A 26,387-nucleotide genomic window follows, 5' to 3' on the forward strand; every position below is an offset into this window, starting at 1 on the left:
GCCTCTTATGCATTGGAGACTTCATACTGGGCTGGCTGTGATGCAACCAGCAAGAATGCTCCCCACTGAAAATCTGTTGAACTTTGCAAGGTGCTTTGGTGACATACCAAATCTCATCAAGCTCTGCTGGTGTGCCTTGTATGTTATTGCAGGGTAGATGCTCTGAGATGTTGACATCCAGGAGCTCAAAGTTGCTCAACCTTTCCATCACTGATCCCTCAATAAGGACTGGTGGATATCCTCCTGACATCCCATTCCTGGTCCACAATCAATTCCTTGGTGGTGATGGCTTTGAGTCCAAGGGTATTATTGCAACACCGCTCAACCAGCCAATCTATCTTGTTCCTGTACGGCTCATTTGAGATTTCACATCAGAGGCATCCGGGTACAGAGGCAAAAAGTGTTCACAGGTCTCCAGGTGTGACATAGCCAATTTGTAGGTGACTTCCCTGATTTTTAGTTCTGTGCCCCTAAAAGGAACTTCACTTTTCTAATGTATATCTCCTTGGGTACTTTAGTGATTTGTGTTTTTAAATCTCTTACAATCAGTAAAAATAGATCACCTTACTACAAGTTAATTGTTGCATTTTCTACAATAGTAAACACACTTACTGTTGAGGTGATTGAAATTTGTGCATAAATACAAGTTACACTTTCACGAATTGAGGAGTTCTCCAGCCAATGTTGGCACTGTAAACATGCCTGACCCTATTACTGTGATCTCCTGTATGTGTTATGGCATGAGATATTACCCTTCTTGCATCTTTCTCTCATCTAAATTAGATAACAGGAATGCTGTAGAATATTCCAGCAACCCAGAATCAAGCAAGCACCTTGAGATCAACAAAATAATGACATTGGCTGCAGACTTTTCTTTGGATGAACTAAATAGAGGGCAGCAGACTGTGGTAAGCATAATATTAGTGTTTGCAAGACCAGCAGACCTAGGCCATTTGGCCCATTGAGTCTGCTCTGCCATTCCGTCATGGCTGATTTATTTCCCCCCCTCAACCCCATTCTCCCGCCTTCTCCTCTTCACTTTTGATGCATTTACTGATCAAGAACCATTCAACCTCTGCTTTAAATATACCCAAAGACTTGGCCTTCGCAGTTGTCTGTGGCAATGAATTCCACAGAATCACCACTCTGGCTTCAGAAATTCTTCCTCATCGCTGTTTTAATGGGATGTCCTTGTGTTCTGAGACTGTGCCCACTGGTCTTGGACTTCCACACTAAAGAAACCATCCTCTCCACCTCAACTCTATGTCAGCCTTTAAATATATGATAGTTTCAATGAGATCTATTTATTCTAAACTCAACCCAGAGTTATCAAAACCACCCTCTGCCCCAACCCCCTCCCATACATTAACCTTTTCATTCCTGGATGTTCACAAACTGGTAGCTGATATTCTTCAATGTGTAAAGACTGTGGGGAATTAGTCACTAAATTCTGCTCTCAACTTTAAGATAAAGTTTTAACTTCAGTCCGAACTAAGTGGTCTTGTTGGTCATGGATAATTTTTAACAGTAAAACGCAGCAAGACTTTCTCCCATTGAGTGGCAGTGCGAAAGCTATTTTGCTGTATTTCACCATCCTCATTCCCCTCCCTCAACCATGCCTTTGTCAGTCCAGCAGACTGATGTTTCCTGGTCCTTTATGGCTCCTCATGAAACTGAATCTGGAATATTGTGTACATCTCTGCTCTTCCTACCAAGCAAAGAGATATGTACTCTAGAGCGATTGGAGTGATGGTTCACCAAATTAATCCAAGGATTGGACCTTGTCAGATTAAGTTCACTGTTTTCTCTCCCTCTCTCTCTTTTCCTAATGGTGGGTTGTGGGCACTTTTTTAAATCATAAATGATTATAGAATGAATGGAAATTTGGAAGATCCATTATTTTCATAGCCACTTCTTTCACAATGTTCCATTAGGTGAGAAGTTTGATCAGAATTCAATCCCTTTATTTTTCTATTACTTTTTAAATTCTAATTTCACATTTTCACATTCATTTGGGATCTGTTATTTACAGGAGATTTTCTGTGCTGCTTTTGAAGACAAATGCAAAGAATTTAATTAATTTCTCTGCTGCTTTCTTGCTCTCTGATGTAATTTATCATGCCTCAGACTGTAAGGGACCCAAGACAACTACTGCTAATCATTTAGTTTTTATATATTTATAGAAGATAAATCATTGCTTTTATACCTGGCCACAGGTCTCCCATTCTTCCTTCCTTTTGTCAACTCCTTTGATATTGTTTGTTGAATTCTGAAATTTTCTGCATGCTTGCTTATCTTTACTGATCTTTTTGACAACATTATAAGGCTTTTATTTTGATGTAACACTCCCTTTAACTTATTAGCCATGGCTAGATCACTTTTCCTGTTGGATTTTTGTACTCTATAATACATTTCAAAGTAGTTTCTCAATCAACTATTGCCATTCTAGGTTGTAGTTATGATTGAAGACCTTGGTTTCAGATTGAATAAAATCATTTTGATTCAAAATAAGGGTCTATCATATTTTGATGACTCGTCCTTAAAGACTCATAAAGGTTATAAATGGCAGATGATTTATAGATTATTAAATAGCATTTTCTAATTGCATAACACTCAATCCATAATATGCCATTTCTTTGTTAGTTCCCCAACATATAGATCTGGAACACTACTTCTTATACACAATGAATTTGTCATCTTTGCTACTTCTGGTAATTTGGTTTGTTGAGTCTACAGTATATGAGGCCACCGTGGTGATTGTATTACACTTGTTACATGCACCTCTATCTTCTTGATTTATGCTATGCTCGATGTTGCCACTGACTCATGTTTTCTGTCGTATGCTTTTTTCTTAAATCTACCTATTTTAATTCTGCTTCTTGATTATCCAAGTTAAAACTATTCTCCTTCTTGTGAAATATGGACTGAGGATCATGTAGATTTAACAGTTCAGGCAGTATCTAGGGACTTGCTTAGTTGAGAGTGGGGGATTAACATTTCTACTGAAACTTAAACTTGCAGGTTAATGGGTACTTTCATTTTACAGTGTTACAAAATGAAGTAATAATATTATCAACAAATATAATAAAGCAAAAGATGATAGGAAATAGGAACAGTGGTAGCCCAATGCCTCATCAAGCCTGCTCCAGCATTCATGATGATATTGGTTGTTTTTCTACCTCTACTATTTTTGTACTCTCCTCACATCCCTTCATATCCAGAAGTCTATCAATCTCTGAATTAAATGAAGACAATGACTTAGCTACCACGGACTTCTTGAATAGATCATCTTAAAGTTTACCACAGTCTGAGTGAAGAAATTTCTCTTTATCTCAGTCTTAAATACCCTACCTCTTATTCCGAAACTGTGCACCTTGCTTGTTGCATCGTCAGCCATGGGAAAGATCCCCCGCATGTCTAGCCAGGAAAGCCTTTTGAGAATTGAGTAGTTTTGATGTGGTATCCTCTTTTTCTTTTGAAAAGTCTTGATCAGCCCTATCTAACATCTAAAGATGTTGCTTTTGTTAAGATTATCGATGTAAGTGTGTGCCTGATTGGCTGAGAATGGTAAAACCGAAGCTGTGACAATTTGTCAATGACCAAAAGGAGCCTGTTGTCTTCTAGCTGTTTCCATTGATGCTTTTGGCTGTCCTCAGGGATTATGAATGTCTGTCAATGTAGAGAATACTTCACTAATTAGAGGTTTGTGTTTGATAGCTCTCAGAATGCACCCCTTGGAAATAGAAAGAAGACAGTGATCTAACAATCGGATCCATTATTGAGAGCTCCAATCTTAGCAGATTACCCCCCATACAGACTACCCTGGAATGACCTACTTCATAACCGAGGATTAACAATGTCAAGTCTCTTGGGTTTAAAGTACGGCTGAGGTGTACCATACCTTCTGACCAATCTATTCCTGTAGAATTCGACTTTATGCTTCAAAGTTTGTGGTTAACTGATACCTCCTTAATATCTGTATTTCTCCATTGCAGAAACCAGCTGAAACTTTGAAACCAATCTGTACAGTTTTTGAACCTTCTGAAAAGTTAATGATGAAAGCAGGCAAGATTCAATCAGGAAAAGCTTTTCTCATCAGAGGTAAGAAGAGAATCTGTCTATTGCTTTGACGACTGAGATTATGTTAATTTTACTGCTGGGAAGTGTTGGGAGATCTGTTGCTTTTGTCAAGATGACTGTATCTGATTTGTATCCTATATAAACTCCCATTTCTCAGGATTGATATCCAATTATTTATCCTTATCAAAATCTGTGTAGAGAAAAGGACTGTAGATTTTAAAATAATGAAAAGCACACATTTTAAAATAATAGGTCATGGCTAAAATTTAATACAGCTATACTATTAAAATAGCTCATTCTATGTTGTCATATTTGCCTTGGTCAGTGTTGGGCTGCAATATATGGCCAATTGTTTTAAAATAGTGACTGGTTGTACAGCAAGTTCCAGATACCGTTACCCATTCCCACAACAGCTGATAAGATGTCAGCCTTGAGGTGAAACAGAAATATTTTCCATTACAGAAATGGGTGCAGAGTCAACAGATGGAGAACCCCACACCTCCCCACTGAGACATGAGCTGGCAAGCCCCAGGATGAAGCTGGGCAGCATAGAGAATGCGCAAAGGAGACAGCAGAGGGAGAAGTTAAAGATGGAGGAAGCTGATCTGTGCAGGCAGCTGGAGGTTTGTTGCATACATGAAATGAGAACAACTTATTGTCAATGACCCTTATCATTGAAAGAATGCTGTTGCATTTCTGTCAGTAGCAGTGGATAACACTCCTGTCTCCAATAATCTAAAGTGCACTGGCTATAAATCCCACTCAAACACGCAAGTCTAAGCTGATAACACCAGTGCATTTGTGCTGCAGTATGAAAGATGTCTTCCCTCAGATGAGGTATAAGCTAAGGCCTAAAATGGATTTTACAAAAGTCCCTGATCATAAGTCGAAGAGGAGCAGTAGATTTTTTGAGGTACACTGGAAAGCTAATTGATATTGGTGTTTGAGAATTTGCTCTTGTTGATTTGGTTCCCAAGTTTCCTATATTATCATAGTGACGCCACCTCCAAAAGAAATCTTTGGTCCTTGTAAAATGCTCTCTGATATCTGAAATTTATGAAGAAGACAAAATAAATGCACGAACTTCTTTCTACATTGACAAATAAATATACCACTGTTGACTTCCTCAAGACATCCGAAGCATAGACCATAAGAGCACAAGAACAGAATTAAGCCATTCAACCCATCTAGTCTTCTCCGCCATTCCACCATGGCTGATCCCATTCCACTCAACTGCATAGACCTGCCTTCTCGACATATCCTTTGATGCCCTGACCCATCAGGAAACAATCAACTTCCACCTTAATTATATGTATGCATGGATTTGTCCTCCCACACAGTCTGTGGCAGACCATTCCACAGATTCACTACTCTCTAGCTAAAAAAAATCCTCCTTACCTGTATTCTAAAAGGTCACCCCTCAATTATGAATCTATGCCCTCTGGTTCTGGATACCCCCACCATAGGAAACATCCTTTCCACATCCATCCTTTCTCGTCTTTTCAACATATAGTACATTTCAATGAGAAATCTACCCAATTAATTTTTTTTGTTATTTGGATACATGCAGATTGGAGGTTGCATTGGAGATTCTGAATTTTTTAGAACTTTGGATAAGAAGTATAAATCGCAAGAAAAAAGGAAGCCACTGTATTAAAACAAAAATAATCAATTGATAAGAATAATTTCGTATTAGTAATTGAAAGATTATGGAAAATGTTCAAGAGACACACAGATTCAGAGTGAGATTTGGTTAAAATGCCAGATAACTGAGTTACTTGTTTGTTATGAAGTTGTTCTTTGAAGCCCGTGTTTCATCACTAGCCCAGAGTTAGGCACTGTTACATTTCTGCTGTTTGTATTGCAGGCATATGATACCTTTATCAGTAAAACACAAGCCGAATTGATTTTGGACACTGATGTCAACCAAGTTCTAAAGCCTCGAATTAAGACCCCTGCTGCGGCCTGGTACAAGTCACAAATGGATTTTCCTCAGCCACTCAGGTACAGAGATGATAGGAAATGTCTGGAACCATGCAAGTACACTCAGTGGCCACTTTATTAGGCACACCTGTATGACTGCGCATTGATGCAAATTTCTAATCAGTTAAGCATGTGTTGGCACCACAATGCATAAAAGCATGCTCAAGAGGTTCAGTTGTTGTTCAAACTAAGCATCAGAATGGGGAAGAAATGTGATCTCAGAAACTGCTCACCTGAGATTTTCACGTTTAGCAGTCTCCAGTGTTTACGGAGATCAGTACGAGAAACGAAGAACATCCAATGAGCAGCAGTTCTGTGGGCAAAATACCTTGTTAATGAGAGCGTCCAGAGGAGAATGGCCGGATTGGTTCAAGCTGACAGCAAGGCGACAGTAACTGCAATAACAATGCATTACAGTAGTGATGTGCAGAAGAGCATCTCTGAATGCACAGCATGTCAAACCTTGAAGTGGATGGACTACTGCAGCAGAAGACCACACTGGGCTCCACTCCGGATAAAGTAGCCACTGAGTGTAGATTGTGACCTTCAATATGCGACTAATTTTCTTGTCATATTTTATCCATTGCTGATGTTGAAATCTGACCTGTAAATGGGCAGTTATTGCATTTGGAATGAGTGCTGGAACTGAAGTTGGCTTTGGGGGTCAATGTTACCGGTTACTGCAGCAACTGTGGCTTTATTGTCGAAATCCTTGCCTTGGGGGAAAAAAAGACTGGGCGTGGGGGAAGAAATCATTTGGGCCTCCTGTTGTAGCTTGCTATCCCTCGATTGTCTACTAGAAAAGCCACAAATTGTGATAAATGGATCAAATTATTATCATACATAGGCTGTAGCTAAATGCTTCCTACCAAAAACTTTTGAACATATGTTGTGTGTATCATGTACATGGTGAACACACTCCAAAAGTGGAAACCTTTAACTTCATTAACATCAGGAATGTTATAATCCTCTGCTGTTGTCCCATGTGGATAAGACAGAAGTCAAGTCCTCTCCTATCAGATTCCCCCTTCTCTAGCCCTTTATCTCTTTCACCACTCAACTTCCAATTACTTACCCCCCCCCGTTTCACCTATCACCATGTGTTCTTACTCCCCTCCCCCTACTTTCTTACACTGACTCCTCATCTTTCTTTCCACTCCTGATGGTCTGAAATGACAACTGTACTCTTTTCCACTGATGCTGCTTGGCCTGCTGATTTCCTCCAGCAGTTTGTGTGTGTTCCTTGGATTTATAGCATCTGCAGATATTCCTTTGTTCGTGAAGTCAAGTTTATTATTTATTTAACTATATACATGGATAACCTCAAATGAGACTTTTCTCCAAACCAAGATGTAAAGCACAGTAGTATATGTAACACACATACCACACAATAACTTCTGAAAGTAACGATGAATTCTACTGATGGACTACACTTAAATAAACTAAGGTGTATAAATTAAATATTGTAAGGTACAGAACAGATTAACCAGTGACACTCTGAATGTGATGCAGCAGGGAGTTCAGAAGCCTAATGGCCTGAAAGAAGAAACTGTTCCCCATCCTGACTTCTTGTTTTTATACACGGGACCATAATTAAACCATTGAGCCCATTAAGACTGCTCTAAGCATGTAGTTGTTCCTGCCTGTAAAATGATAAGCAATTTGCTGGTAGGAGTCAAAAGGAGGCAGAAAAGGGTGAGTATAGAAAATGAGGAAGGACAAAAAGAAAATGAGCAAGGACAAAAAGAAAATGAGCAAGGTAGATAAAAGGAAAGCAAAGTGAGCAAAAGAAAGAGAAAAAAGAAATTCAAACAAGCTGCCACGAGGATTGCAATGTGGGCAACCAAGTACAGGTCACCTTCATCCATACCACTTCACTCCCAACGATCACTCAAAGGATATATAATGTCATATCATGGATCAGCGAGGGTTAAATATTTCATAATGTTAAGGAGGCTAGTATGCACATAAAAGAGGCATAAAATTTAGCTTCCTTGACACATCTCTGTCCTAGAACATAATATAAATAAATCTGAGCTAGTATCGAGGATAAATAGTATCGTGGAAAGCGGCCAGTGAGTGAGTGGGCCAGTGAAGGAGTGGAGATTTGAGGCTTTGACTCGAGAGGCTTCGATGAGAACAGGCGAAGGACGAGTTTTTTCCCAGTTAGTCTTTACAATGCCTCCTGAGATGGTGATGTGCCTCTCCTGTGAGATGTGGCAGTCTTGGGGGAACTCCCCTCTCCCGCAGAATCACATCTGCCACATCTGCGGCTGGGCGATCTGGAAGACCGTGTGAGGAATCTGGAGCAGCAGCTGGATGACCTTCAACTCATAAGGGAGAACGAGGCAGTCATAGATGAGAGCTACAGGGAGGTAGTCACACCTAGGCTGCCGGAAGCAGGTCGTTGGGTGACAGTCCGAGGGGGGGGAAAGCGAAGGAGAGTAGGAAGGTAGTGCAGAGCACTCCTGTAGCCATTCCCCTGAATAATAAGTTTACTGTCCTGGATGCTGTTGGTGAGGACGACCGACCAGGTGTGAGCCACGGTGGCAGGGCCTCTGGCACTGAATCTAACTCGGTGGTGCAGAAGGATGGGATGGAGAAGAGAAGAGCTGTCGTCATTGGAGACTCTATAGTCAGGGGAGCAGACAGGAGATTTTGTGGATGTGAGGAGGAAACCTGCATGGTTTGTTGCCTCCTGGGTGCCAGGGTCCGGGATGTCTCTGACCGGGTGCATGACATCCTGGAACGAGAGGGAAAGCAACCAGAAGTCGTGATACATGTTGGGACCAACAACATAGGCAGGAAGAGGGATGAGGTCCTGAAGTGTGAGTTTCAGGAACTAGGTAGAAGGCTGAAGAACAGGACCTCAAGGGTGGCATTCTCAGGATTGCTGCCAGTACTACGTGATAGTGATGGTAAGAATTGGAGGAGATGGCAGTTAAATGTGTGGCTGAGGAGTTGGTCAAGGGGGCTGGGTTTTAGATTTTTGGACCATTGGGTTCTCTTCTGGGGAAGGTGGGACCTGTACAGATTGGATGGGTTGCACCTGAACTCAAGGGGGAGCAATATCCTTGCTGGTAGGTTTGCTAGCATGGTTTGGGAGGGTTTAAACTAATGTGCAAAGGGGATGGGACCCGGAGCGATAGAGCAGTGAAAGAAGTGCATGGAGTAAAGCCAGATCTAACAAATAGAGAGGCTTTGAGGAAAGAGCAGCAGAATAAAGGGTATAAAGGTAGTAAGGTAAAAGGGCTAAAGTGTGTGTACTTCAATGCGAGAAGCAACAGGAACAAAGGTGATGAACTGAGAGCTTGGATACATACAAGGAATTATGTTGTAGTAGCCATTACGGAGACTTGGCTGGTACCAGGGCATGAATGGATTCTCAATATTCCTGGATTTCAGTGCTTTAAAAGGGATGGGGGGAGGGAAGGGGAGGAGGGGTGGCATTACTGGTCAGGGATACTATTACAGCTGCAGAAAGGGTGGGTAATGTAGCAGGATCCTCTTTTGAGTCAGTATGGGTGGAAGTCAGGAACAGGAAGGGAGCAGTTACTCTACTGGGGGTATTTTATAGGCCCCCTGGTAGCAGCAGAGATACCGAGGAGCAGATTGGGAGGCAGATTTTGGAAAGGTGCAAAAATAACAGGGTTGTTATCTTGGGTGACTTTAACCTCCCTAATATTGATTGGCACTTGATTAGTTCCAAGTGGTCAGATGGGGCAAAGTTTGTTAAGTGGGTCCAGGATGGATTCCTGTCACAGTATGTTAACAGACCGACTAGGGGGAATGCCATACTAGATCTAGTATTAGGTAACGATCCGGGTCAGGTCACAGATCTGTCAGTGGGTGAGCATCTGGGGGACAGTGATCACCACTCCCTTTATCCATTATCATGGAAAAGGATAGAATCAGAGAGGATAGGAAAATTTTTAATTGGGGAAAAGCAAATTATGAGGCTATAAGGCTAGAACTTGCAGGTGTGATTTGGGATGATGTTTTTGCAGGGAAACGTACTATGGACATGTGGTCGATGTTTAAGGATCTCTTGCAGGATGTTAGGGATAAATTTGTCCCAGTGAGGAAGATAAAGAATGGTAGGGTGAAGGAACCATGGGTGACAAGTGAAGTGGAAAAATTAGTCAGGTGGAAGAAGACAGCACACATGAGGTTTAGGAAGCAAGGATCAGATGGGTCTATTGAGGAATATAGGGTAGCAAGAAAGGAGCTTAAGAAGGGGCTGAGAAGAGCAAGAAGGGGTCATGAGAAGGTCTTGGCGAGTAGGGTAAAGGAAAACCCCAAGGCATTCTTCAACTATGTGAAGAACAAAAGGATGACAGGAGTGAAGGTAGGACCGATTAGAGATAAAAGTGGGAAGATGTGCCTGGAGGTCGTGGAAGTGAGCGAGGTCCTCAATGAATACTTCTCTTCGGTATTCACTACTGAGAGGGAACTTGATGGTGGTGAGGACAATATGAGTGAGGTTGATGTTCTGGAGCATGTTGATATTAAGGGAAAGGAGGTGTTGGAGTTGTTAAAATACATTAGGATGGATAAGTCCCCGGGGCCTGACGGAATATTCCCCAGGCTGCTCCACGAGGCAAGGGAAGAGATTGCTGAACCTCTGGCTAGGATCTTTAAGTCCTCGTTGTCCATGGGAATGGTACCGGAAGATTGGAGGGAGGCGAATGTTGTCCCCTTGTTCAAAAAAGGTAGTAGGGATAGTCCAGTTAATTATAGACCAGTGAGCCTTACGTCTGTGGTGGGAAAGCTGTTGGAAAAGATTCTAAGAGATAGGATCTATGGGCATTTAGAGAATCATGGTCTGATCAAGGACAGTCAGCATGGCTTTGTGAAGGGCAGATCGTGCCTAACAAGCCTGATAGAGTTCTTTGAGGAGGTGACCAGGCATATAGATGAGGGTAGTGCAGTGGATGTGATCTACATGGATTTTAGTAAGGCATTTGACAAGGTTCCACACGGTAGGCTTATTCAGAAAGTGAGAAGGCATGGGATCCAGGGAAGTTTGGCCAGGTGGATTCAGAATTGGCTTGCCTGTAGAAGGCAGAGGGTTGTGGTGGAGGGAGTACATTCAGATTGGAGGGTTGTGACTAGTGGTGTCCCACAAGGATCTCTTCTGGGACCTCTACTTTTTGTGATTTTTATTAATGACCTGGATGTGGGGGTAGAAGGGTGGGTTGGCAAGTTTTCAGATGACACAAAGGTTGGTGGTGTTGTAGATAGTGTAGAGGATTGTCAAAGATTGCAGAGAGACATTGATAGGATGCAGAAGTGGGCTGAGAAGTGGCAGATGGAGTTCAACCTGGAGAAGTGTGAGGTGGTACACTTTGGAAGGACAAATTCCAAGGCAGAGTACAAAGTAAATGGCAGGATACTTGGTAGTGTGAAGGAGCAGAGGGATCTGGGGGTACCTGAAAGTTGCCTCACAGGTTGATAGGGTAGTTAAGAAAGCTTATGGGGTGTTAGCTTTCATAAGTCATGGGATAGAGTTTAAGAGATGCGATGTAATGAAGCAGGTCTATAAAACTCTAGTTAGGCCACACTTGGAGTACTGTGTCCAGTTCTGGTTGCCTCAGTATAGGAAGGATGTGGAAGCATTGGAAAGGGTACAGAGGAGATTTACCAGGATGCTGCCTGGTTTAGAGAGTATGGATTATGATCATGGATTAAGGGAGCTAGGGCTTTACTCTTTGGAGAGGAGGAGGATGAGAGGAGACATGATAGAGGTGTACAAGATATTAAGAGGAATAGACAGAGTGGACAGCCAGCGCCTCTTCCCCAGGGCAACACTGCTCAGTACAAGGGGACATGGCTTTAAGGTAAGAGGAGGGAAGTTCAAGGGGGATATTAGAGGAAGGTTTTTCACTCAGAGAGTGGTTGGTGCGTGGAATACACTGCCTGAGTTAGTGGTGGAGGCAGATACACTAGTGAAGTTTAAGAGACTACTAGACAGGTATATGGAGGAATTTACGGTAGGGGGTTATATGGGAGGCAGGGTTTGAGGGTTTGCACAACTTTGTGGCCGAAGGGCCTGTACTCTGCTGTACTGTTCTATGTTCTTAAATGGGAATCGTAATTAATGACAGAATTTTTGCTTCCACCTAGATCCAACCTCCTTCAGCATTCAGCCAAACAAGATGCTATGGCACTTCAGTCACAAGGATGGCCTTCACAGCAAGGTAGGCTGGAATTTGTGAATATTTTGACGTTGAAGCTCATTACCAAAACTGATTTAATCTAATGGCAGCTTCTGGCATCATCAATATGCGGTTAAACACAGAAATTTGGAAATTGGTGATGGCCGGTTTATTAATGGAATCCACTTCAACAACATTTTGCTCAAAGTCAGTCACTTGACAGGAATTTCTAACTCACCATGCACTTTTCTTGCCATAACCACAGTTAAAGTTTCACCCTGAACAACTGAGTTTGCAATTGTGTCTCATATTATAATTATGCAGAACAACCTCTCTGGCGTTGAAAATCAAGTATTACAATTGTGGAGTCTCAGTCACTCAGACTAAAATTTAAAAACTGAATCCCTTATTAACCAGAATCGGGGTATATCCCCTCTGTTTATAGTTTGATATTTGATCACATTTTCAAGTGGCTCTCTCGGTGTTCAGTTCATCTCCATACAATGATTTCAAATAAGAATTATAATTCTTCATTCTAGTTTCTGCTTTAGGAAATAAGCAGATCTCAAATCTTTACAGCCTGTAAGATTTCTTCAAACTTCCAATAAACCTGTCTGATTGGTGCGCTGCACCTTAATGCCCCTCCTGCCTTCTGAAGTTGTGTGTTTAGGGTAACAATGGAACTGGGGAAATCAGTGCATAAAAATCTATAAAATCTTTCCAGGTTGCTTTTCCTGAGGTATTCTTTGAGTACAAGCCCTCTGTTGTTGACAGCCAGACCCAGGTCTATAACTACTGTTATTTTTATGTTGTTTGCTATTATTAATGAAAATGTTGATCACCATGCATAGAATTACAGAGACGACGGAATTTTCAGCACAAGCAGCCTGCTTGAACCATTTGGCCATAGATTGTACAAAGTACCATGCCAGCCTTCTTGTACCCTGCTACCAACTCAACTGCAAGTTAACCTTTAAGGAATCCTGCACTGGGACTCCCAACTGCCTTTGCAATTCTGATTTCTGAATTTGCTCCCCGTTTAGAAAATAGTCTGATAGCTTAAGGCAAGAACACTGCTGTGTTGTACTTTCTGACTATTATTTAGACATATTCAGGTGGATGATTTGCCCCTGAATGCAGCAAGTTATGTAAGTCCAGATGTTGAACATGACATTATTGTAATCTCATTGTCATTCCAGATGAAAAGGCTAAAGATGTTGCAAAGGCAGTGAAACCACAAGAGACAGCTGGAGGAGAGGACCTAACCTCGGCTGGCAGTTCTGAGTTTGATGAAAAGGCATCGCATGTCCCGAACGCCCAGTTATCTCCTCTATCCCATCTTGTTGAAGAGAAGCAGAGTGAAGGGACCCATCCAGGAACTTTTACATTGTCTGTCTTCCCGGAATGGTCTGGACATTTGGATGTTACTACTGATAAATCATCCCCAAACTCCAAGGAAGAGATTCTACAATACAATGGGCCTGACTCTTCAGCTTTTAATAGAAACAAAAGCAGCAATAGCCTGCTGACCACAAACTCTTCTCCTAAACAAAATGCAAGCCTATCTTCATCAAAACAAGAGGAGTCGTTGTTTCAAAGGAGACTCGAGTTGCACTCAGGTGATTTTTGGAGCAGTTTTTCAACTAGGGCAGCAGATCATTCTTCACAAAACACTTGTGAGGATTATGTGAGTAGCAATACCAAGCTGAAAGCACATCACGGGGAGGAATTTGACTTGACTCAATCAAGCACTGTTGTCATAAATGCAAAAGGCTTCAAAGAAAATGGATTTGGATCCCATGTTTTTTTGGCAAATATCTCTGGTTTTACACCTTCCTCTAACCAACAGCCTGCATTGGAGTTAAGAGAAAACAGACTGACAGATGAGACTGGTGGTCAGGAAGGGATAGCTGCTGAATCACCCCCAAGCAGGACTGCTAATATCTGTGAACAAGCTTCAGTTCTTCCTTTAGTAAATAGACACTGTTCAGTGAAAGAGGATGCAGATTTGACACACTGTCAGCAGACTGCTGCTAGAGACTCCTGGACTACAAAAGTCATTTCCCCTGCAAGCTTCCTTGTATTCAACGACGACCTTCCCAGCACTGATAATAAGTCAGAAGGCATGGAAAAAGACTTGTTTTGCAAAAGGGAAGTGCAATCATCTGTACAAGGTACAAATGAAATACTTCCACCTTTACCTCAAGAAGAAAATTCACTAGGAAGTGAAGTAGTTGAAGAAGTGACATCGTGTAGCAAAGATCAGGCATCTCTAGCTGAAGGCTTTGCATCTGAAAGTGTTGAATTGCCACTCTTGAATGCAGAAGGGGTATTAAACAGACAGCAAGATTTATTACCAGTTTTAAAATCCAGTTCTGAAATGGAAGTCTTAGCCATTCCACTCATTGACACATCAGCTCAGGTGAGACAGATACCTCCTGTAGAAGAAATCACATTCATAAATGAGGAGCTTCCATCACCAGCTGAGAGAGACAATCCACTTAATACAAAGGAGATGAGCTCTCCAGTCGATGAATTAATGATGAATGAAGCTGACGTTTCTTCATCTCCTACCGAATGTACTATCTCATTTGAAACTGAAGAATTTCCTGCACTGCCTGAAGAAATTATAATACTTCCGAGCAAAGAGCTTCCTTCTCCATCAAGAGATAATAGCATTGTTCAAATTAAAGGTTTCTCACCATCATCTGCCAACAACTCTTGCATATATGAATCATCTGTGCATAATAAAAACAATGGGGTGAACACTGATGAATTCACTCACCCTCCTCCCCCTATTGAAAAAATAGTGGAAGAAAGGAAAAGTAATGTTACAGAGAAATACAAATATCCCCTCAGATCAAGTAGAGTCAAGGAAAACTTAACAGGGTTTCATGGAAATAATCTTTTATTAGGGCCCTTAAGAGTCCTCCTACCTCAAACGAGGCAACAAATAGTTGAACCTTTAAGTTACTCTACTGTCAGAGACAAAGAGTTGGTAGATATTAAAAAGGCTGATTCCCTAAAATTTGAAGGACACACATCATTTGGTCAGGATTATTGGGTTGCTGCAGAACTGGATAATCTAAAAGCACAACATGATGGAGCCTTCTGTGAGCTGAAGTACAAGGAATACACAAAGAAATGTGACATCCCTATCACTCCAGAAGACATTTTCCACCACTGGGATATATTTGATGTTAATACTGATGTCCCTGAGGGTTCACCTATTCTAAACCAGCAAGATGCCGATGACTGTTTGATGCGAGCTCGGTCTTCTGAAGCAGAATTTGAGATGAAGGTGAAAGAGAAAGTAATTGCTTCCCAGAAAAAAGACAAAAACCCTATTTTGGACCAAAGCAACCAGGCGGAGGCAGATTGGAATAGTAACAATGATCTTGAGCTGGAATGCGTAATTCTGGAGTGCGCAAAGGCAGTAGAATCATTTGCAGATTCTGAACTTTTGCTGGATGCTGATGTGGAGCCAAAATCTCACTTAGAGGATAATTTAAATTCAGAAGGTTTAATCCGTTCTTGGGCTGAACAGCAGCTTGTCGGAAAAGGCAGTGAGCAGTCATTGAATGACACTAAAGGATTTCTCACACAATATCTTGTAGGAGGAACTTTGGGCGAAGTGACCAGCATTAGAGACCAGGAATATCACAGCACCCAAAAGAAACTCAGCCAATGTCAAATCAAGCGACATTCTGCCGAGTTGACTCAGCAAAACTCCCAGATTCTTCGAAGGCAGAGAGATCTTGACAGATCCTATAAAGAAATGACTGGCTTTCTCAGAATAGACTTAATGCAGCTCCAAGATAAAGTTAGAATTGCAAAGAAAGGCAGCTACAAAGAAACCATGGAAAATATGATCAATTATTTAATCACAGAATTCATAGATGAAGCCACAAAAGAATACAAAAGAATCAAGAGGAAACATACAAGAAATACTGAAGCAAAAGTAATTCTTCATTCTCAGCCTGCAGTGGGGTGTTTGACTGTGAGTACTGAGACAATTTATATAAATAAAAATATATGTTTCAGAACAGTAGATGAACCACACAAGAAAAGGGAAATTTGCACAACAACCTATGAACTGGAATGCAATTCATCAAAGGACAGTAACTGGAAGCAGATTCAAAGTACATTTATTATCAAAGTATGTATAAATTATACAACCTTGAGATTTATCTGTTCACAGCAGCCACAAAGCAAGAAACCCAAAAGAACACAAATTTTAAAAAAAGACAAACACCCGAAGTGCAGAGAGGGAGAGAGAAAAACAAAACACAAATCATGCAAGCAGCAGCATTCAGACAAAATGGAGTCTGTAGACCCTGAGCCCAGAACAACCTGAGTAGGTCCATAGCCTTTTTCTCAGTTCATCACAGATCATACATTTAACAGTAACTTCCAAAGAGCACTTGAATGAATTCCCTTGTAGGAAAAGTTTGCTGAGCTATAGGAAAGGAAGTTGGAGTTTATTACCCTCTATAAAGAATTGTCAAAGGCACAATGGAACAAATGGCTTCCACTATGTTGTATGCATTTACATTCTGAACAATACTTTGTTTCTGCATGGACCTGCACCAAGTGAAATCCTTTCTGCCTACAAAGGTTGGCATAAAAGATCTCTAGCACCCAAGGACATTCTCTGTTTCCTGACCAGCAGCATATTTTCCGAAATGAGACTAACTTACAACAGATTAGTTGTTTTGTGGGAAGTTGGTGGTTTGGAATGGTTACCTGACTTCACTTTATGACAGCTACGTATTACGTATAAATAAGCCTGCTAATTAGGTCCTTGAACTTTTTTCCCCTGCATTTCTACACAGGTGGCTACAACCTTTCCTTTGACTGTAAAACCAAAATGTATGTAACATTGTTCACTGGAGTAATATGACATGCTAAACCATGTCATTGCATAATTTTAGGTTTGAGCTCACACTTCTGCTCCCATTTTAGGATCCAGGAGAATTCAAACCCTACTCCTAGGATCTGAGCTCACAAGATAAGCTGTCACTCCCTGTGTAGTCCTGAAGGATTGTTGTGTGTCAGAGATGCTGAGTTTTAAACGAAATATTACAGACTCATCCCTCATCCTCAGGTGGACATGAAAAAAATTCACTTTGTGTCATTTCAAGAAAAAGTAGAAGAATTCTCCCTTGTTTTTCAACCAATATTTATTACCTCAGCTGGCAGGTTGGATACATCAAATTTTCTTGTCATTATTTCTTTGGCTGTCCTTGATTAGCTGATATTAAATCTAATAATTTTCCACCCCTCACTTGATTGTAATCCATGTGACTGTGATACTTGCTCTAGGACATGATAATAGATTATATAAATAACTACATTTCTTTGTCAATGTCCTTCAATTCGATTTAGATTTACTGTTCTTTGCATGTTTTCTTAAAGCAGTTGAAAATGGTGCACAATGCAGAGATATCTGGAAACAGCCCAGATATAGATATTAGAAAGCTGAAGGGACTACAGTCCTTCCTGGGCACCAAAACCCATGGACAGAAGTTTCTGTTGGATCAGAAGATACAACTGATTGAGGAGACATTTCAATTGTAGCTTCTGAAGAGATAAATCTTATGCCATTTCCCTTCTTAGAAATAAATAGCAATATGGGGTTGGTGACCATATCAGGCAGGCCCAGTGAGGGCACACTTGCTCTTAGATGCGGATATACATTCCACTCCGGAGACTTGAGTGCAATATTTAGGGTGTTTCTTTCCAATGCAGTTCCTAGGGTAAGAAAATCCATCTTCTTGGTGAAATGTTAAACGGAAGCTTTCTCCCCTAGCAAGTGAATCCAAAAATTGAGAAGGAACTAGAGGTGGACTTTAATCTGGCCAGAGTCTAATTCTCAGCAGTCAAGCACCTGAACATGACCTGATTGGTGTTAAAGTGGAGCTCAGTAACTAAGATGGAAAGACTGACTGCAGGAATTTCAAGGAAGTCTGTCAGGTTCCTTTCTGCCACTGCGAAATGAAAACACCCAAGGAAATTGTTTCATAAGCTCAAGGTCATGACACTAAACTGGGAGGACCATGATTTCAGCAGCTAGGATACTTGTGGTGGAATGTAATTGGGACTCAGTTCTCTCCAAGATCTTTAACCCTACAATAATATAAAATATGCAGAATTTTTGTTGATTACATTTGATTTTATCCCTATTTTTCTTTACATAGGCTATTTTTGATTTGACTTCTGAAATTTTTCAAAATGCCTTAAAAAAGGAGCCAAAGAACAAACTAGATCCATGGATGAAAGCCAGGCCTCAGGCTTTATTCTACTCTGGTCATGCTCTCAATAAAGAGGACAAAACTGAAGTGACGGTAAATGCCAGCTATCCATTAAAAACAAATTCTTATGATTGGTTGCAAATATTTGCGGGCTATGAAATGTCTAAGGATGTGAAAGGCTGCATTTTTTCACCCTCTCCTCATCCTCACCCACTCCTCACCCGTTCCTCAACCCCTCTTTGCCCTTTCCTTGACCCCTCCTCATCCCCCTCTTGACCCTCCTCACCCGCTCCTCTGCCAAGTTAAATGGTTAAGTGAAATTTGTTGATTGCTGACCCGTCACTGCTGAGGGTCTTGGGATTATCCTTGACCACAGGACTCAACTGGCCAGCCACATATTTGATGGGAGAGAGGGGGCCTGCTAGTCCCATACAGACCATTAGCTACCTACCTCTATCAATCCCATTTAATTGATTCGTTTGTTGGCGATTAAAGTGTTTTTTTATTTATTTTATTTAGTGATACAGTGCAGAGTAGATCCTCCCAGCCCTTTGAGCCATGCCAGCTCAGCAACTCCGACAAACCCGATTAACCCTCATCAAATCATGGGACAATTTACAATGACCAATTCACCTACCCAGTACATCTTAGAACTGAGGAGACCGGAGCACCCGGGAAAACCCAGGCATTCCACAGGGAGGGCATACAGACTCCTCACAGATGGTGCTGGAATTGAACTCCGAACTCCGGATTGCCCCAAGCTACCATGGCAGCTGTCCTGATATCTAAATGTTAAGAGAGTACTGCCTCCACACCAATTCAGAGCAACCCAACTGAAATGCCACTTTTCTTTGAGATAGAAATGTTTCTTCAAGGGCTAATTCTTCTGTTGACCTTGAAATTTTTTTAAGCATTTCATCCAAGATAAGGTGACCAAGTTACTAAATCTGGACAGAAATGACCTAGCAAAGAGAAGGAAAATACCAAAACCGGCCAAATACAACAAGAGCAAGAGAGACCGGGTGGACATTATCTTGGTAAGGAAGTCATTACGAGCTGATAACCTTAATGAATTGAAACATAAGCACATGTCAACAAAGTTTGCAGTTGTCAACCAAGTGGCACATCATATAGAATGGATGATATTGAAATGTACTTTAATAAAGAGAGAAAGAGAAGGAGAGCATTCAGAAAAGTGTTTGATGGCTCTAGGACTGTACTTACCAGAGTTTAGAAGAAAGTGGGGGGGGTGGTGAATCTCATTGAAACTTATCGAACATTGAGAGGCCTAGAGAGAGTGGATGCAGAGAGGTTGTTTCCTATAGTGGGTGAGTCTAGGACCAGAGGGCACAGCCTCAGAATAGAGGGATGCTCAATTAGAACAGAGATGAGAAGGAATATATTTAGCCAAAGGGTGGTAAATCAGTGAAATTCATTGCCACAGGCTGTGCAGGCCAAGTCATTGGATATATTTAAATCAGAGGTTGATAGGTTTTTGGTTAGACAGGGAGTCAAAGGTTATCAGTGGTAAGCATGAGAATAGGGTTGAGAGAGAACATAAAAAAATAGAATGGCAGAGCAGACTTGATGGTCTGAATGGTCTAATTTGCTCCAATGATCTAAGTTAATCTTCCTTCAACATGATCAAACTTTGGCTGGGGTGTCATTTTTTTTCGTGAACAACCAATAGATTTTTATAACAGACACTAATAGTGTGGCAAGCAGTTCATGCCATGTTTATTTTTAAACCGGATGTTGAGAAACTCAATTCTATCTCCTTTTGATACAATAATTGTGTAGTTTTACAAATTCTATGTCATATATCTCCAAAAAAATCATGAAGCTGGGACTTCCTTCAGTAAAGTGCATTATTGTGGGTGGGTCTCCATATTTAATCATAAAAGACAAACTGTGTGTTCCACGTATAATCCTACTTGCTGGACAGGCTGCCGTACAGATGAGGTCAAGGGAAAGTGCAGTTGAAAATGGAAAAGAAAAGGAAATATTTGGGGGAAGGTTTCCTAGGGGAAGCACTCCCCCATCAAGTATGGAGCTGGCCTGTTGTGCCCAGTGCTCAAGGATAGTCCAGAGCCTTTCAGCAGTGATGAGTCAGCAATCAGCAAATTGCACTTAACAGTTTAAAGAAGACTCCTTCGCTGAGGCTAGCCAGCATCACAGGCTCATAGAGATAAAAAATCACTAACTGGCTGCATTATGGGGGTGTGGGGGCAACTGCACTGGATCAAGGTAAGCTGCAGAAGGTAGTAAACTTAGTCAGCTCCATCATGAGTACTAGCCTCTGTAGTACAAAGGACATCTTCAAGGAGCAATGTCTCAAAAGGTCAGCATCCATCATTAAGGGCCTCCATCACCTAGGCCTTGTGCTCATTGCTGACTTCAGGAAGGAGATACAAAAGCCTAAAGACACACACTCAATGATTCAGGAACACATTCTTCCCCTCTGCCATTTGATTTCTTAAAGGACGTTAAACCCATGAACACAACCATTCTACTTTTTTTAAATTTCTATTTTTGCACTGTTTATTTAATTTTATATGCTTATTGTAATTCAGTTTTTTTCTATTTTTTAAATTCATTTATGGGATGTGGGCATTGCCAGCTAAGCCAGCATTTATTGCCCATCCCTAGTTGCCCTTGAGAAGGTGGTGTATTATGTATTGCATTGTACTGCTGCCACAAAGTCAACGAATTTCACAACCATTGCTGGTGATATTAAACCTAATTCTGATTCTGAATGATTTTCAAACAGTAAATGTAATGTCCTGGGGTGACTTTAAATTATTTGGGCTTTCATTGAGAGGTACCTCTTTATGAACTGTGTGGCCAGTTGAGCACAGGTTGAAACGAGTGACCTTTTGACCCAATATCTTCCGTTAAGTAACTGATACATGCTGGAAGTGCCTGGTCCATTCTGTGGATGAAAAGGACTTCCCAAGGAAATGTACGCTAACATTACAAATAAGGCTCAAATTTGTGGGCTATGCATTATGTAGACACAAGCAGATTTTTTCTAATACATTCTCTAGATTTTTATGTGTATCCTCTGAGGATAAACAATTTTTTAACTGCCTCTGTGAGATAAATTTGGATTCTTTGGGGGTTTACACGGAGTACCCATTGTCACAAATCTAGATTTGATGTGGCCGATCAAACTGCCTCTTCCATTAAGAAATGAATTGTATACTGACTGTTGTAAAAACGGTTTTTATCCATTAACCAGTGTCTCCTGTTTTATTTTCTGTGCCTTATGTTGGTTACAGCAGTCTGACAGTCTGTAGACAGCTGTCTTTGTGTAGCATAATAGAAGTGTGGGAACAGCTGGTTGTGAGGAGAATTGTCCATTATGATATCCTTGCAGTGGTACTTATAAATAATTCATCTGCTTCTCTGTGTGTGCCTCCCTCTCCCTCTGCCGTGGTCCATCTGTAGCTACTCACTTTCCCAAAGTTGTACTCAAATTGTAGACAATTGGCTGAATGAAATCAGCAACTGTCCGAGTGGTGCACATTTTCCCAAGATTTATCTTGTGCTAAAATAGATAAGCCTTGTATTTCTTAGAATTACAAACAACTCTACTGGTACTGCAAGCACGAAGTACCCTGGAGCACACAAGTAATGCACAACTTCCCATCTATGAATCAGCTATCAACCACTCTACATGAGACAGTATTTAGAGCTGAAAGGCAACTCAAATGCTCACACCTCTGAGCATTGAAATAAAAATAGTTCCAATGCATTTCTGACTCTCTGTAGAGCCAAACCTATTTTGCACCGAAGCACGGTTCAGTCTAGCAGATCATGGCTTCCTGCCTGAGTTCCCGATTCCCATTATAAATGTTTCCACCCTGAAGGGAGCTCCCAACTGAAGGTGGAAGGAGGAGGAAAAATTGCAACTCGCTTCATGCTGAAGTGTGGCGCGCAACGGCATTGGACTAGCAATCCAAAGGGCATGAGTTCAAGCCCCAGCTGAGGCAACAAGTTGTGTCCTTGAGCGGGGCACTGAACCACACACCAGTCCAGTCCACCCAGCTGAAAATGGTTACCGGCAAGATGCTTGGGGGTTAACCTCGCAATAGCCTGGTGTCCCTGCTGAGGGGGAGTCTAATACTCTCAGTCACTTCACGCCATGGAAACTGACATAAGCACCAGCCTGATGAGGCTTTAAGGCTCGGGACAAACTTTAACTTTTAACTCATGCTGAACATTATTTCAGCAGCAGAAACATCGCATTATTAAAATTTGTGATTCTGAATCTTGATTGCAACAGACAGACTCTAGTCAATGGGCCTTCTGTCCTTCCATTTAATTACTGAATGAACTCAGCTGCCTCCTTGTGTCCTGAGGAGATGAGGACATTCCCCAGTTGAACGCCCACTCTTGTCCTTCCAGCTGCTAGAGGTAAAGCTTTCTTCCAGATAGGTCATCCCTTAGGGTCAAGAATGGTTTGCTTTCACTTCAGACCTCCAGCTTTTGAGATGGCTATTGTGGTCGGTGTGGGACCCACAGTCTCTGCCCTAGGGGGCATGAGGTCCTTGACATAGCAAGTGGGCGAGTAAGTAGGGAGATGGAACATTGCTTTCACGATTTTTGTAAAGCTTCTGAGCGCTCCCTCTGAAGGAACTTATGATTATTGGTGCTATCCCAAATGTTTCAAATATGCCAGAAATTCCGTGAGTGGGTATGGATATGGTACATTTCCAAGGAGGCTTTGAGAATGTCACTGAATAACCTCCTCTGTCCAACTAGTAATTTTGCTGTGTACCAATTTAGGAAGTCTGGCGTTGAGCATACAAATAATGTGATCTACCCAATCTGATAAGGTGGATTGAAATGTCTCCTGTAGATGACCTGAAATTCCTAACATCACGCACGCAAGTGTGTGCCTCCATAGTGCAGCCCAATGACAGAGACTGTGGTGACATTGGTGTTGGAGTGCAGATGACAGGTTAAATAGTTCCCTCATCATTTTGTAGATCAATGGGATTGCTGTTGGAGATGATGTGTCATTTGAAATGAGAAAAGTTCAGAAAAATGTTGAGCAGAAGATGTAGCCCTCCTTGTCACTGCTTTACACTGTTGTGGATCCGTCGGCTAAACCTGTGGCAAACTCCCCCGATGAAGCAGGCAGAGGATCAACATGAATGAAGGAGGGCAGCCAAATTTGAAGGGTTATCCACAGGATTTTTTAACTGACATAGTCACAGGCCTTAGTCAGGTTGAAATTGGCAATGTGGGTAATTGATGCTGCTCTCTGGATTTCTTTTTTTGAAATTGTGTTATGGTGATGACCTAGTCCATTGTTCCTCAAGGTGATACAATCTACACTGTTTTGAGAAGAAGTTGTTTAGATTTGGGGAAGGGGTGAATGTAGAGAACATTCAGATGACCTTCCCTATGGCAGATCTCAGGGAGACCTCTGTGATAACTGTAATTGGATTTGTCTTCTTTTCTTGAACATGGTGACAATCATTCCCCTGACATATCCTCTTCTTCTTAGATATGGGAGAAGAAACTGTAGATGTCTGCTCTGACGTTCTTCAAATGAATGAAGTGGTAGAGGCTTGGCTGTGGGTGAAAGCAAACTTTTCTTTCATCCATTGTGTACAAATTCAGAGAGGGAGGAGTGCATGGTTGAACAAAATATTGGATGATAATTTGAAGTCAGCATCACTTCCCCTGCCCTCCCACCTTTAATTCAAAATCTGATATTGGATTTAAGCTTTCTTCGTAATGCTCAAGGTCCAAGTTCAAAAATTGACAATGTCTCATCCAGCTTCAATTCAGTTTGAGTTTTTCACTAAATTATCATTTTGTTCTTATTGGTTACAACATAAAGGCTTAAATATTGAGTTTTCAGGGAGCAGAGAATCACATCCCAGGCTGGCTGACAAATATACCTTGGTACACAGACCTGATGTGTGTAAATTGATGGCTGCCATTGTCCTTGAAGGGAGGTCCCATCTGACACACAATCACATTTTGGAATTGATGGATGGCTCAAGTCATTCCATCCAATTCAATTATGCAGTGTTACTGACATTCTGGGAATCATTTTAAACGAATCAATTTGATTAACGGCCAGCCTTGTGCTGAAGGCTTGAGAATGGCTCAAGAAAGGGACAAGGCCATGCCATTCTGCTCCAATGGAGCTGTAGGCCACAAGATTATGTTGTATTACCTATGCACAATATAGCAACTAGCCATGGTGTACTGAGAGAAGACCACAGACTCCATGGCAATCATATACAAAGAAAATGCTCTCATAAATCATATGTTCAGGGTTAGGAAAGATGATGTACATTTGTTATTTCTGACTTTTGAGGAGATTGGTTAAGGTTTATTATTGCTAGAGCAAAAAGAAGAGAATGGAAGAAATGTGGGAACAGGCTCTGATTAGAATTATTTGTTCAGGTGGTGGATAAAATGGATCTGTTCGACGAAAATAAATTTTTCCATGTTTTATCTTGAACATACATTACTACCATACTGAGTACTGCTCTTTTGTGTACCTATGATCAGCAAGTTTATTTAGAGATTGTAAACCTGAACTAAGTCTCAGTAGTGTATTCCCCTTCCTACTAAGAAAGTTGTGGCTGTTGTTGGAATTGATCAGAGTCATGCAAGATGTGTTGTGACCCAGTGTGTCCAACTGCAGCTTCTGGCAGACCGCATTGAGGGTCTGGAGCTGCAATTGGATTCATACTGGAGCATCCATGATGCTGAGAAAGTCGTGAATAGCACGTTCAGTGAGTTGGCCACACCGCAGGTAAAGGCTACACAGGCAGAACATTCTAGATTGGGTATTGAGCAATGAGGAAGGGTTAGTTAGCAATCTTGTCATGCGAGGCCTCTTGGGTAAGAGTGACCATAATATGGTGGAATTTCTTCATTAAGATGGAGAGTGACATAGTTAATTCAGAAACAAAGGTTCTGAACTTAAAGAAGGGTAACTTTGAAGGTATGAGACTTGAATTAGCTAAGACAGACTGGCAAATGATACTTAAAGGGTTGACAGTGGATATGCAATGGCAAGCATTTAAAGATCGCATGGATGAACTACAAAGATTTTTCATCCCAGTTTGGCAAAAGAATAAACCAGGGAAGTTAGTACACCTGTGGCTGACAAGGGAAATTTGGGATAGTATCAAGTCCAAAGAAGAAACATATAAATTAGCAAAAAAAAGTGGCACACCTGAGGACTGGGAGAAATTCAGAGACCAGCAGAGGAGGACAAAGGGCTTAATTAGGAAAGGGAAAAAAGATTATGAGATAAAGCTGGCAGGGAACATAAAAACTGACAGTAAAAGCTTTTATAGATATGTGAAAATAAAAAGATTGGTCAAGACAAATATAGGTCCTTTACAGTCAGAAACAGGTGAATTGATCATAGGGAGCAAAGACATGGCAGACCAATTGAATAACTACTTTGGTTCTGTCTTCACTAAGGAGGACATAAATAATCTTCCGGAAATAGTAAGGGACCGAGGGTCCAGTGAGATGGAGGAACTGAGGGAAATACATGTTAGTAGGGAAGAGGTGTTAGGTAAATTGAAGGGATTAAAGGCAGATACATCCCCAGGGCCAGATGGTCTGCATCCCAGAGTGCTTAAGGAAGTAGCCCAAGAAATAGTGGATGCATTAGTGATAATTTTTCAAAACTCCTTAGATTCTGAATTAGTTCCTGAGGATTGGAGGGTGGCTAATGTAACCCCACTTTTTAAAAAAGGAGGGAGAGTGAAACCGGGAAATTATAGACCGGTTAGTCTGACATCGGTGGTGGGGAAAATGCTAGAGTCGGTTATCAAAGATGTGATAACAGCACATTTGGAAAGAGGTGAAATCATCGGACAAAGTCAGCATGGATTTGTGAAAGGAAAATCATGTCTGACGA

General features: G+C 41.3%; 1 protein-coding gene across 1 annotated transcript in view; it reads left to right on the forward strand.

Annotated features, from left to right (window-relative positions):
- Positions 1 to 26,387, forward strand: part of LOC132407330 (centrosome-associated protein 350-like) — a 171,492-nt gene that overhangs the window by 132,788 nt on the left and 12,317 nt on the right. The window contains exons 24-31 of the mRNA XM_059993673.1: positions 784 to 908; positions 3,996 to 4,101; positions 4,543 to 4,703; positions 5,948 to 6,084; positions 12,190 to 12,263; positions 13,421 to 16,221; positions 18,422 to 18,568; positions 19,387 to 19,512. Of these exons, the coding sequence (XP_059849656.1) occupies positions 784 to 908; positions 3,996 to 4,101; positions 4,543 to 4,703; positions 5,948 to 6,084; positions 12,190 to 12,263; positions 13,421 to 16,221; positions 18,422 to 18,568; positions 19,387 to 19,512 (3,677 nt within the window). The remainder of the gene's footprint in view (positions 1 to 783; positions 909 to 3,995; positions 4,102 to 4,542; positions 4,704 to 5,947; positions 6,085 to 12,189; positions 12,264 to 13,420; positions 16,222 to 18,421; positions 18,569 to 19,386; positions 19,513 to 26,387) is intronic.

This window comes from Hypanus sabinus, chromosome 18, assembly GCF_030144855.1.
Source record: "Hypanus sabinus isolate sHypSab1 chromosome 18, sHypSab1.hap1, whole genome shotgun sequence".
Classification (NCBI taxonomy): Eukaryota; Metazoa; Chordata; class Chondrichthyes; order Myliobatiformes; family Dasyatidae; genus Hypanus; species Hypanus sabinus.